Genomic DNA, 12,936 nt, shown 5'->3' with positions numbered 1-12,936 from the left:
AGTCTGAGTACCCCTTTAGTTTTATAGACATCTAAAGACTATGCTGTACATCATAACCTATTCCTGGTGGAACAGTGAAGTTAGAACTAACTGAGTGTTTCTGTAGCAGTGTGCTAGTCTGCAGCAAGATTTAAAAAAGAAGAAAGCAGCAAATAGAAAGCTAAAGAATAAGGTGCCTGGAAGGATCTTGTTTCTGAAAGAGACTCTTTTAGGTCTTGTGGCAGGACATTTGAGAAGTTAAAGGCATTGTTTCCAATTCCACTAATCATCTCCTTTTAAAGAAGAATGTAAATAATTAAAATTGATAGCAGCTCAGTTCATGTCCAAAGACAGTCTTTGTACCTTTTTGTACTAAATTCATGAATTGCACCAATGTTCCCAAGTCCCAGATCCATTCTTTACTTGTCAGATCATGCTTCAGCAACAGCCATCTGTACTGTAAGGCTTCTTCTCACCAAATTGTATGTATTCATATTTAACGCTCTGTAGTAGATGTACCATATCATATAAGTGCCTGATTTCCCTCATATGAATCTAATTTGCATTAAGGAGATAAATTTAAAATTCAAATACTCAGGAATCCTGAAACTAGTTGAGATGCACTACATATTGCATTTCTTTTCCCTCCTCACTAAATCCTTTTTCTGTGGTTGTATCTTTAGATCTTTAAACTCGGAACTTAATGCAGAGAATTTATTGGTTTCCAGGTAGTGGTCTGAGGCTCAAACCACTGCAGGTGTATGGCTAAGACATGTTAACAGGGAAAGGGATGCAAAAAATTGGGAATACAACTCAAGAGTTAAATCAAATTAAAGTGATGCTTCAGCTGATGACAGTGGACTTTCGATCAAACCCCTTGGGTATTTAGGAGGTAATACACATGGTGACAAATCTGAAACCCCCGTTTCCCTGATTTTCCTGCTCACGGGTTTAGTGGATAAGGGCTTTTTTTCCTAATATAGTTGTGTTCTGCCAAACCACAGCTTTCAGTAAAAAAAGTAAGAACCATCAATGATGTCTGAACTGTTATTGAGAATAATTAACGTCAAACATAATAGTAACTTATTAACTTATTCTTAGCAGAAAATACATAGGTGCCTGAGCAATATTTAACTTTAAAACATTTCTGTAGATTATTTGTGAAGACATTTGATTAAAAACCATCTACCAAGATAATTTTGGAAGTCAATGAAACAGGTATAATAATATCGTGTACAGAGGCCTGAAGGTCACCAGTCCGGGCAGGACTAGCTACATACACTTGAAATATTACAAACCAAATGAATTTTCTTGTTTCTCATTCTGCTTTTACTTTGGAGGGTACATTTGTTTACCTGTGCTTCAAAGGAGACATTTCCTTCCCTTTTTACCAATATGGGCTGGTATCTAGCTGTTCAGAAACAAGGCGATTGCCTTGTGAAGGGTGGTAAAAATAGAAATTCGGAGACATGGTCCTGCTGACTTTTCCAACTTTCCAGGGAATCCTAACATGAAAGTGAAATAAAACTTGAGGGCAGAGATTGAGTTGGAAAATACTATAGAGTGGCTGACCTCTATTGCTTCCTCAGCCTGAGACATAAACACATCTATTAAATCATGAAAGACAATGTTATAAAAAGTTTTGAAATCTTCAATTATAAGTAAGCAGTGTGGTTTATGCTTTCAGAATATGAAATTGAGAGATCATTTTTCCTGAGAATGAAGTGTGTCCTAGCCAAGAGGAATGCAGGATTGACATGCAGTGGCTACAAGGTAATGTGTATAAGCTTCAACCTTCCCTCCATCCACCCCAGTATTCAACAAACAAAAAGTTTATTTATTTAGGTTTTCTTACTTATGTGTAGCTGAAAGCCAAGTCTGTGATACAAAGAATCAGAACAGATGCAAAAAAAAAATGCCGTTACTTATTGCAGATTCACATAGTAATGCAAGTCTAGACTCTTGCAGTGAATTGGAGTTTGCTTTGTGCCATATTACCACATCCAAATCCCCAGACTGGGGACCTGGCTGGAGCACAACCACTGAGGTGCAAGGAGAATGCACAGCCAGGTCTTATTCCCCTGTGGAACTTGAGGCAGGTGAGGCAGGAACCCAGACACAGGAACTTGGAAGTCTTCCCAAATCCCTCTGCCTCTGTATTACAGTGCTCTGGCTGAGCAGCCACCCATTTGCATGAGTCACCTCATTGGCCTGACCAGAATTATCTCAACATAACGAGACCATGAGGATACCCTAAGCAATCATTACTATCAACTCAGGGTTGAACTGTCCTGAACTACCAAGTCTTTATTTATATTTATTACATGAAACCAGAAGTCGCAGCAAATGCTGATATTCTATAACAACACCTGCATTCGGGTAGTTCTTACTTTCAGCTTTACAGTGTGTATTTGCTGGCCTTTTGAACTAATTCCATCACTTAAGCATCAGGAGAGAAGGGTACTTCACAAACAGGCCGGTGAGGATTCATTTTGTTTGAGTCATTGAAAAACAAAAAAGGAAAGCACGCAAGAGAAGCAGAGCTCTTTTAAGGAACGTGTTCAAGGTCCAGACATATATCTGTCTGTTTACACTGCTATCTACCTGCTTATACTGATAATTCTTCATTACATGGACCCTTGTTTGCTCAGCTGCTTCCCAGCAAAAATAATTCTATCCCAAAGCTGAATCTGCAATCAGGTAAAAGAGTAGAGTTTGTAGTGGTGGTATTCCCTGTCATTTATGACTGCTAATCAGAGGGATCACCTTCTTTCATCTTTTGCTTGCTTTTAAAAGTTTATGCAGTTAAAAATTTAGGGATATATTCACCTAGAGGGATGTCGGCCTAAATTTATTCTCTTTGACTGTACTTAGAGTTAGGATCTAATAATTTTGAAAATATCACCTGATTAACTGGAGGAAAAACTCATGAATCAAATAATAGGATATGCTGGGAGAACTTATTTAAGATTTGCTCGCTACGGTGCTTTTGCTAAACATACTAATCACTTATTGATAGGAGAGAAGGAAGGAAGGTTATACAGAGGGAGCATATTTATAGGTGGTTGTTTAGTAGGTTGTTCAGGAGTACTAAATATAGTTGAAATTAATTCCTTTCCACCAGACACAGTTAAAAGTCAAGCAAATAGCAAAATTATGGTGAAGGATGTGTAGTCTGCCTGCTGTTTAGATTAGGAAGTTGGCAGGAGCACAAATGATTTCTAAACACCAGCACTACATTAAATAAATCTTATGTGCTGGAATAGTCCCCAGTTATAATTCCCCCTTCAGCTGACATTGTGAATTTTTACAGTCCAAGACTCAATTATCACTCCTGTGATTAGGAATTGTATATGGGGATTCAGGAATCTGGCATCAAGGCCCTGGGCTTGTCACATGTCAAAATAACATCGTCTGAACTTGACTGGAGAAATTAAAACTACTTTTTAGTGCATTTACATATACAGCAGTTAATCTTTACAAACGGGATACATTAATCTCCACTGGCTTTTTAAAGTGTCTGTTTTTCACCAGAATAACAACTCATTAAAATGGAAATGTTTGAATATACCTCTGTGTCGTTTGTGAGACAGAGTCAATTTAAAAAGTAACTTCCAGATTTTTTGATTTATGAACAGGAATTCTGACTGTATCTACAAGAACTCTGTATCGAAGAGACTTTAAAGTATTAACTAGAAAGCAGTCAAGATGGTCCCAAAGAGCATGTGTTTTAATACTGGATTAATCCCTTTGGCAGTAACACAAACCCTTGTTTGATCTCCATTCACAAATTAACCACTCTTCGAAGCCTTAACAGATTATGCAGTATTTAAATGTTATAAGAGTGTATTACTTTATAATCTCGTTGAAACTAGGTGGTTGGCTAACTTCAGGCCTCTTCATTGCATCAGATATTGAGTGTGTTTTCTTCTCATGCCAGGTGATCCATTGCAGTGGCTATTTGAAGATACGGCAGTATATGCTAGATATGTCTTTGTATGATTCCTGTTACCAAATCGTTGGACTGGTGGCTGTAGGTCAATCTTTACCTCCCAGTGCAATCACTGAGATCAAACTTCACAGTAACATGTTTATGTTCAGAGCAAGTTTGGACTTAAAATTAATATTCCTAGATTCCAGGTAAGCAGCTATTTCATTTAGCATGAAATGTTTTCGAAGTTAACTGTTGTCATAAGCTACATCAGTTCCCAGACAGATCAAAATACTCATGAAAAAAAAAGCATTCCAAAACTGATCTGGAACATAAAAACCATGTGAGTTCTTCAGAGCCCTTTAAGTAGTGGATAGACCATTCTTTGTCTTGAACACCAACATATAAGAGCCTGTACAATATAACCTACCGTTACTTCAGAGAGTCAGCTAAAGCCTTCCTGCTGTAAGTAATAGGCACACGAGCAGTAATACGTTTTTGCCTTAAAGGAGACAAATTTTGACATAGAAGGCTAGCAGAAGGAGTAAAAATGTACCATAGACCATAATTAAAAAAATCCCACAACTGAAACACAAAGGTCAAACGACTTGCTGGGGTCATCCAGAAATCTTTTAACAGAGCAGTAAGAAAACATCATCTCCTGGACCTTACTGTAATACCTTTGCAATGAAACGAACCCTACTGGTGCTGCTAGAATGAAAAAAATTCAATCATGAAAACAGAGCCTTCTTAAACAAAACTTGGGAAAATGACTGTTGCTAAGGAAAGAGAACCCTGCCTCCACTCTCAGCTGATATAGCCCACATACTAACTAAGAAGAGAAGAGCACAAAACCAGAACAGACGGAGTTGTGACTGATTAATTCCTCTCTTTTTGAAAAGTGCTATCTTTTAGCATACAGCGATACCTTTTACAGTGCAGTTCAAGATACTTTGAGAGGAAAAGTCCAATTCCCCAAAGAATTTATCTGACTATTGAAAAGATGATCATTCTTCAAAAATCCCTGCATGTGAAGCAGTATGTTCCATCCTCTCTCATTTCCCTGGCATGCTGCATTTGCAAGAAGCAGAAATGATATTCATAAATAGCAGAGAAAAAAAGAGTCCATATCCAAGACTGTGAGGAAGTTTTACGTGGCAGGTCAACCATGCGAGAACGTGCTTTTTCTCCATGCTGTTAATGAGATAGTGGGCCATCAGCTGCGAAAATACAAAGAACTATATGTTCCTGGAATTACTCCCTTTCTTTGCCACATTTTATTTAAAGCACAAGGGGTACAGCAACATGTCTTTGCATGTGGAAGAAAAAGGAAATTATGTGCCTAAGAAGAACTGCCTGGAGACATAAGTGTCTTCAAAGAAGACTGTATAACTAGAGGTGTTGACAGGAGCACAGATAGAACCAGTACTATTGCATAGCTGTGTTTACCGAAGAGCGGATGGGTATCATCCATACACAGGACGATCAGGGGTATTAAGCACTACCCTTTGTTCTCCCAGCTGAATAAACCAAACTATGTTTGCTCAGAACAGGGGCATATTAGGAATAAGATAAAATGGTTTTCAAGCTTGCTTCTGGTTTCCATACAAGGAAAAGTGTTGCTGGATCTTTAGAGGTAACAGTCACAGTGGAGAGGTCAGTATGAAAGATAGGGGAAGGAGCAGTTAAATAAGCCTTTTGAGACACTTCCTACAATATAAAACATACAGGAGTTAATTTATCAAGGTCACTAGAAAAATGAGACAGTTACATCCCTACAAAGGCACTTGCCGCTTCTGATTTTCGTGGTGCATCCCATTTATTCATTGCCACATAGTTTACAAAGGCTTTAAAGAACTCTAGAGGGCAGAACTGGCCACTGGGGAAAGCTCCGTTTCCTTCTGTGTGCCCTGTCACACCCAAATAACAGTCTTCAGAGTCCAAGCTTCCTACAGTAGCTCATTGAGCCAGGGTGGGTTTGTGTTAAGGAAATCAAGCAGCTGACTTCATTTCCAGATTCGAACTTTTCAAAAGTTGAGTGTCCTTGTAACTGTTAACGATGTTTTTTTGGCCCGTTGGAAGACCAGCTTCAAAGTGAGGCTGCACTTCCAGAAAAATTAACATCTGGCTTAGGTTTGTGGTCGTTTGTGTGTTTTTGGATTAGCTGTTCCTGTACCTACCAATTAAGTGAGCAGGGTGAAACTGTCACCCTTGTTTAAATTGCCCTCAAGTCAGAAGGAGTACTGAAACCTGATCAGGATCTTACACCAGTATTTCACCATGCTGGTAGGCTTAAATGAGAATTGGGGGCCTAGAATTGTAAGCCAGGAGGGACAGGGTACAGTGCAGAGAAGAAGGACAAGCATATATACACTTATCCTCCCGCAGAAAGAGATCACACGTGCTCACTGTGCACTAGCAGTCCCTGACTGAGGCAAAGACATGCAAAAGTTCCCCAGATGAAGGCAGAGCTAGGAGAGGTATGGATGTATTTGTACTTTGTTTATAATAAATCAGATTGCAAAGACATTTTGTTGTTTGTTTTTCTGATTTCCTTCAGAAGAATCCCATCCTCCAACAATCTCTCTCAAGTAGAGTGTGAAGTCCACAGTATCTGTGGGATTACTTATCATTAGGGTAAAAGTAAAGAAGATATAAAGGTAGTTACAAAAGAAAAAAAAGTAATCAAAATTTACATTATCTCTTACATTATCTGCAACCATCAGTGACGTATTGCTCGAGACCCTTGTATTCATTTATGTAGATATTGCTGTGTTATTATCTGATACAGAGTGTATCCTCATTAGTGTTTAAGTTCAGGCCAGAAGCATCCTTTTGTAGCAAATGTCCTGACCGTTGCCACTCACTGCACTGCAGTTTGTGTCATAAAGAGGTGTTAGGCATGTGTACTATATTCCTCCTGGATCTAAACCGAAAGAAAACCTTGAAGAGCATATCTGATGCGCTCCAACTACTATAAAGCTTTCAGTTCACAGCCCTGAGCTAGAGCTAGTCCCAACTAAAACTGCCATGATTAAAATATGCAGATACACCTGATGCTGCAGAGGTAGATCCTTGGCGGTAACCATTTTTCTCTACCGATCACCTGCTACTGGACTGTGTTGCTTGTTAACATAGAGATGCATTTGTACAGTACCTTTGTTCTGCCTTTTTAGGTGAAGAAGGCCCAGGACAGCATAAAACACCCCCCAACAACACTAGATAAATAAGCCACATTATGTCTGAGTTGCACAATGTACTTTAAGGATTTTTATTCTCAAGCAACAGTTCTAAATAAACAAAAGTCCATTCTAAACCATGAAGTTTGATTCTTCAGGTCTGACCAAGTGTAAGTCTGACCAATATAATCTGGTTCTATAACATCTGCAGAGATACTGCTGTTTCAAATTTGTTCCATTATTCTACTTCTCATCGTGCGAGAATGTTTTTCTGATATCTAGCTTCAAGCTTAATTTTCTTAGCTTGTGATCTTTATATCTCCTTCTCTTTCCACATTCTCAGCCTGAATAAACTCTTGCTTCCTTCTTCTGTTAGGCATTAGTCTGAATTTATTTATAGACCACGATCACAGATTCTGTGGATTGACATACATGCTACACTTGTATGTTTGCAAAAGCAAATGAAAGTGTCAGCAGTTCACAAGAGCAGTTTTATTGTTTCATGAACGGCTCCTCAACTGGATCTTCGTGCAAAGGGTCATGCATGGCAGTAGCAAAAGCCCAAAGTGGAAACAATTAAAATAAGTAAAAGCACTCTTTTTCCTGCCCATGTGTAAAGCTGGCCAGGGAATAGATGCACCTTGTTTTGGCTGGGTTGAAAGGGTTTGTTTTCTTATAAAGATGATGATTCTGTTTCCAAAACTAACATTTTGTCCTGCAGTTTTTAGGCACTTGGGTTGTTGGCACAATCAAATGTTAGTTTAATGAAACTGAATATTCCCAGAGATTTGCTTATTATGGAATCTTCCTTTTCCAGAGTGACTGAATTAACTGGATATGAGCCCCAAGATCTGATAGAAAAAACTCTCTACCACCATGTTCATGGCTGTGATGTGTTCCATTTACGATACGCTCATCATTTGTGTAAGTGAAAAGAATGCTGGACTGAAATTTATTAAGTAGAGTGAGAAGTTTTGCAGACAACAGGCGCTATGCTGGAAAGCAGAGAAAGCTTTCCAAATCTTGACGGGAGCTAGATTTTCAAAAGTGCTTGGCTATCACTTAAGGAAACCATTAGTTCTGCAAATAAGCTAGATACTCAATATGCTGTGCTTCTGAAAAAATATATCTGGCTGCTTTTATCTTTCTGCTTAAAGGATCTAGGCCCTTTTGAAAATTTGGACTTGATTCTGGGTGGTGAAATCTTGAAGGAAAAAAGCTGAAAGAACAAGTGAGTGAAAGGGGAAAATCTGATCTTTACTAGCTTCTGTTGTTAAAAGAAAAATTATGCAACAGCTCCCCGTTACTCTGAAATATGTTAGTAATAATCATCTCATGTTTGAAGTGAATACAAACCCAAAAAGTCCTTAGATGAATGTTCATTAATAGCACGTGGATGAGGTTTGGAAAATGGAGTGTTAGGAAAAAAAATATTAGACATTTAATAATTCCCCATCTGCTAACAGAGATACTAATCATATCTTCAAACATCTGGATTTGAGAAGTTGTTCATTCAGTAGCACATTAATTTTAGAAGCAAATTGAGGGAATAGTTGAACTCTGGATTTGGCTCACTCTGCAGCAGCCCATATGATGCAAATTTGACATTGAAAAACCACTGTCAGTGCATTTTTTTCCAGATTGCTCCTGTAGGCTGAAATAGCCAGAGAGAAATCCTTCCCTTAGGATTCCTGAAGGAGAAAGTAGTCAGTTCTTCACTTAATATGTGTTATTTATGAAGATTTGGATTATAAAGGAGAATGCAATGGTGTCTGGCATGGAAATTGCCTCAAGTTGCATCAGGGGAGGTTTAAACTGGATATTACGAAAATTTTGTTTACTGAAAGAGTGGTGAAGCATTGGAACAGGCTGCCCAGAGAAGCAGTAGAGTCATCATCTCTGGAGGTATTCTAAAGATGTGTAGACGTGGCACTTTGGGACATGGGTTAGTAGGCATGGTATTGGTCTGATGGTTGAGCTTGATGATCTTAGAGGTCTTTTCCAACCTTAATGATTCTATGACTATAAGTCGCTGCCGAAATTTGAAGTGCTGAATTCTGTTGATGGCAGGGTGTGCTACACATGGGAAAGCAGAAGCTGATCTTTACAGCAAATCCATATTTACCAAAACACCACTTAATGCTCTGGGCCACGGCAAACTGAAAACTAGAATGTCCAGCATACATGGTAGTGTCCTGTTGGGGGCATTCTCTTTGTACTATTAGTGTCTGTATCTGGATGTCACTGTTGACCTGTACAAAATATCGCTCATTTTTTTCACAAGACTATTTGAAATACCTATGTCATCCACTACAGAGATTTTGTTATAGCCACAGTCATCCCTTGGAAAATTGTTTTCCATATTCGAGCAGAGTGATGGATAATTCTATGTGCGGGGTACGACTGGAGTTTTAAATAAAGAGACATATCATGTTTACTAAATTACAACCCCCACACCTCCTCCCACAAGAAAAAAAAAAAAACCTTAACAAAACAGAATAACTAAAAGCAGTTCTCTAGATGCTGTATCTGAATGACAAAGATAAATTATTGTTAAGTTTAATACCAGAAGAAAAATGCAAGACATATGCAAAGAAATTTATGAAAGTTTCAAAGTTGGTAAATGCCATGAAGCAAAAACTAATGGCTAATGTTTGAGCAACAGTGGGAACAGTGCAGAATCATGGTTAGAATACCAAGTAATATGAATTATTAAAACAGATGTAAAGCGTACAAGCTTCCTCTGGGGAACACTGTTATAACTCCCTCACCATCCATTAGTAAATGTCTTAGGAACATGAACAGCAAAAGGTTGGCAAGTTTGACACACCATTCTATAAAGCAATTTGATGATTAAGTGTCATCTGATGAAGAAATGTGGACAGAAACATCTTACACCTAATAAGGGTATTAAAAAAAAAAAGAAAAGGAAAAAAAAGGCAACCCTACACTAGAGTAACTATTGCTTTTTTTGAGGAAAAATAATTCCCAAACCGAAGACTGAAAACAACTGAACTTTAAGTTAGGCAGCACAGAGAACAAAACAAGGGAAACAGCGAGAAGAACAAGTTAGAAGGGATATAACAAGAACATCTGACTACGAGGAAAATGTAAATGTGAATATTTGCCTAAGGTGTGTTGGCAGCAAACAGTATTTCCTGTTTTACACATTTCATTAGCTTCCAGCTATATGAAAAAGCTTCCAGCATTTGAACTAGTGTTATTTATTTCTATAGCACCATCAATATACACAGTGTTTGCTCTGCAACTGGGGAAACGTGAACACACGAATAATGAGTCCCTGCCTAAGGATCTTGCATTCTAAAAGACAGGATAGAGAAGCTGTTCCAGTACAGAAAAAATATTCCTCGCTACACCATAGACAAAGAATTTTGCTGGCCTCAGAGAAATCACTTCATTTGTACCATTGTCTCTCTGTGAGGAGGTTTTTGTGCATCCCACATGTTGTAACATCATTGCTCTTCCCACATAAACTTTTACAAGAGCCATATCTCTGTGCCTTGGCAACGCAAGACCCAGCCCCAGCTAATATAATCACCAAACTGTTCTGCCACTTCCTGGAAGTCCACCTATGTATTTTAAAATCTATCTTATAGCAGAACACAGTTTATAGTCTGTCCATGGCATTGAGGCTACTTTTGCTCCTGCAGCAATCAAGCTGTCTGGCAGAGCTGCACTGGTTTTTAAGATGGCAAAAGTACTATAGTCTGCTAGGGCATCATCCACTGACCACGCTGCTTGAGGGCTGGGCCAAGAAGTCCATTTCTTTCTCCTTAAGTGCAGACTAGGAACTCCCAGCCACATGCCCATAAGCTTGCCGGAACCGTTTAAAATAGCCATCTATGACAGACCAGAAGGACCAGCCCAGCCAGCTCAGAGCCTTTTTCAGCTTCTCTGCTAAACCAGGAGGGAACCACAAGAGCGGAACACCCAGTTACAAATGGCACATCTAAGAGCCAAGGCTAAAGCCACTGACTCTTCCCCATTTGATTGCAGCAGAGACCACCAAGAAGTCTGAGCCTGCACAGATTTTCTTGGTAGTGGATTTACCTCATTCCCATTTCTGAGGTCTCCCAGTCAGAATCGAACAGGGTAATTTAACACAGAGCCAAATGAAAATTGACCTGATTTACTGTATCGGAAGCGCAGCTACCATCCCCTAGCCAAGGTCAGACTTTCCCCAGACTGCTAAAAATGCAGGAGACTTGGAGTCCTCCCCTGTCCCAGGAGAAATATTGGTTTGTCCACATAATTAGGAAGGACAGCTGAACACTGAACACTGCAGTCCTCAGTGGCTTTCACATCTTTTAAAATATTGTCTTAAAGGGAGAGCTAAAGCTTGTTAAAAGGATTTTTAAAAAGTCAGTGAGACAGTCAAAACTAGTCCCAAAGCACTAGTCCCGAAGAGAACATTGTCATAGCAGCATTCATTTCTCGTTGTCAGTGAGGACGGGTTTTTTAATGTTCTGTAAGATGTTGTTTATGCTGTTGCTTTCTGAACAAACAGATACCATATCCTGTAATGGAAGGAGAACTGACACTTCCAGAAAGACCTGTCTGTAGTCATTTTGTAAGAGCCTGATTTTCCTAGGGAGGTAACCTGGATTTGAAGAAACATTTAAATATGTTGTGGTGTGCACAGTGGATAGGAGAGTAAGCAGTCCAAAGAGGTGACCTGTATGCTGCTGACTTAAGAGGACCTTTTAGCAAGAAGGAGAGCTTTTGCTTTTCTATTTCTGTCATCTCACATTTGGCTATTCACATTATTCATGTTATTGTGGTCTCTGACTACTACCGAAATTACAAATGCCTACTCCTCCAGGTAACAACTGAAAAAAGCCAAGCCCAGCAATGACTGATAGGCGTGTAGTTATTTACCACACGATAAACAAACCCCTGAAGTTCAGGTCTGTCCAGGTCCCAATTAAACATCGCATGCCCTCCCTGTCAGAAAAATCTTTTATGAACACCAATTATAAGGCCATATCTTTTTACTTCAAGTGGTCATTTGCTCTGCTAGAGTTGGCTGAAAGAGAAAGCTGTTATTCTATTTCCTGATTATGCATCTGCTTCTGTACTAACTGTGTACAACAAGAGAACAAAATTACAGTGAGCTTTGCTACTAAGTACAGTCTAATACAAGCCCTACATTTGCAAGCAGCAATTCAATTTCCTAACTATGCATTATCTAAAGGAATTTCTGCTATGATCACTTTTTTTTGGACGTAATTTGTGTAGCAAGCTCAGTCCCTCGTTTCCTAATTTGAAATAAACTGATTGTATAGAACAGTAGGAAGATGGAGTTTCCTAGAGGAATGTTCCAGGGTCAAGCAAGAGAAGAATCGCTTTTCAAAACTGGGCATTATCTTCTAGTGAATTATCAAATTCCTAGCACTGAACCAGAAATATTTGTGGCTACATTCAATATTTAGAGATGTTGCACAACTCCTATTATAGCATAGACGTATACCAAAACTTCTGTGTTCACAGAGAACCCACACTGGTGTAGAGGACTACAGTACTAGTAAAACCTATCAGATAAATGATTCAGCTCTCTGGCCCTGTATTTACTGCATATTTAAGTACCAAATAGCATTTAATTTTCCCCTTTTAAATCAACCTTAAAAATTTAGAGCTTATAGAGAAAAAAGTATGGTAGCATGAAATACATTGCAAAACATACCATAACTTATCAAGCTATGAATGACAAAAATGCTTTCCAATATACCGGAAAAAATCAAGCTAGTTGTGTTCTCTTCAAAATACTTTTGATGTCTTAAACTTTTTCAGTCAGAAGATTAGAAACAGTAAGTGTTTTTTTCAGAA

General features: G+C 38.7%; 1 protein-coding gene across 2 annotated transcripts in view; it reads left to right on the top strand.

The window, feature by feature from the left end:
• SIM2 (SIM bHLH transcription factor 2) overlaps nucleotides 1-12,936 on the top strand; it is a 55,691-nt gene that overhangs the window by 31,467 nt on the left and 11,288 nt on the right. Inside the window, exons 5-7 of one of the 2 annotated variants that reach the window (XM_009567100.2) lie at nucleotides 1,667-1,752; nucleotides 3,920-4,119; nucleotides 7,907-8,013. In XM_009567100.2, coding sequence (XP_009565395.2) covers nucleotides 1,667-1,752; nucleotides 3,920-4,119; nucleotides 7,907-8,013 — 393 coding nt within the window. Of the gene's footprint in view, nucleotides 1-1,648; nucleotides 1,753-3,919; nucleotides 4,120-7,906; nucleotides 8,014-12,936 lie in introns of both variants that reach the window. The other variant, XM_054051263.1, reaches the window with a different exon arrangement.

The sequence above is a fragment of the Cuculus canorus genome, chromosome 1 (genome assembly GCF_017976375.1).
Source record: "Cuculus canorus isolate bCucCan1 chromosome 1, bCucCan1.pri, whole genome shotgun sequence".
Lineage (NCBI taxonomy): Eukaryota > Metazoa > Chordata > Aves > Cuculiformes > Cuculidae > Cuculus > Cuculus canorus.
The sequence above is the reverse complement of the archived record's forward strand: the minus strand, read 5'-3'. Positions and strand labels throughout refer to the sequence as shown.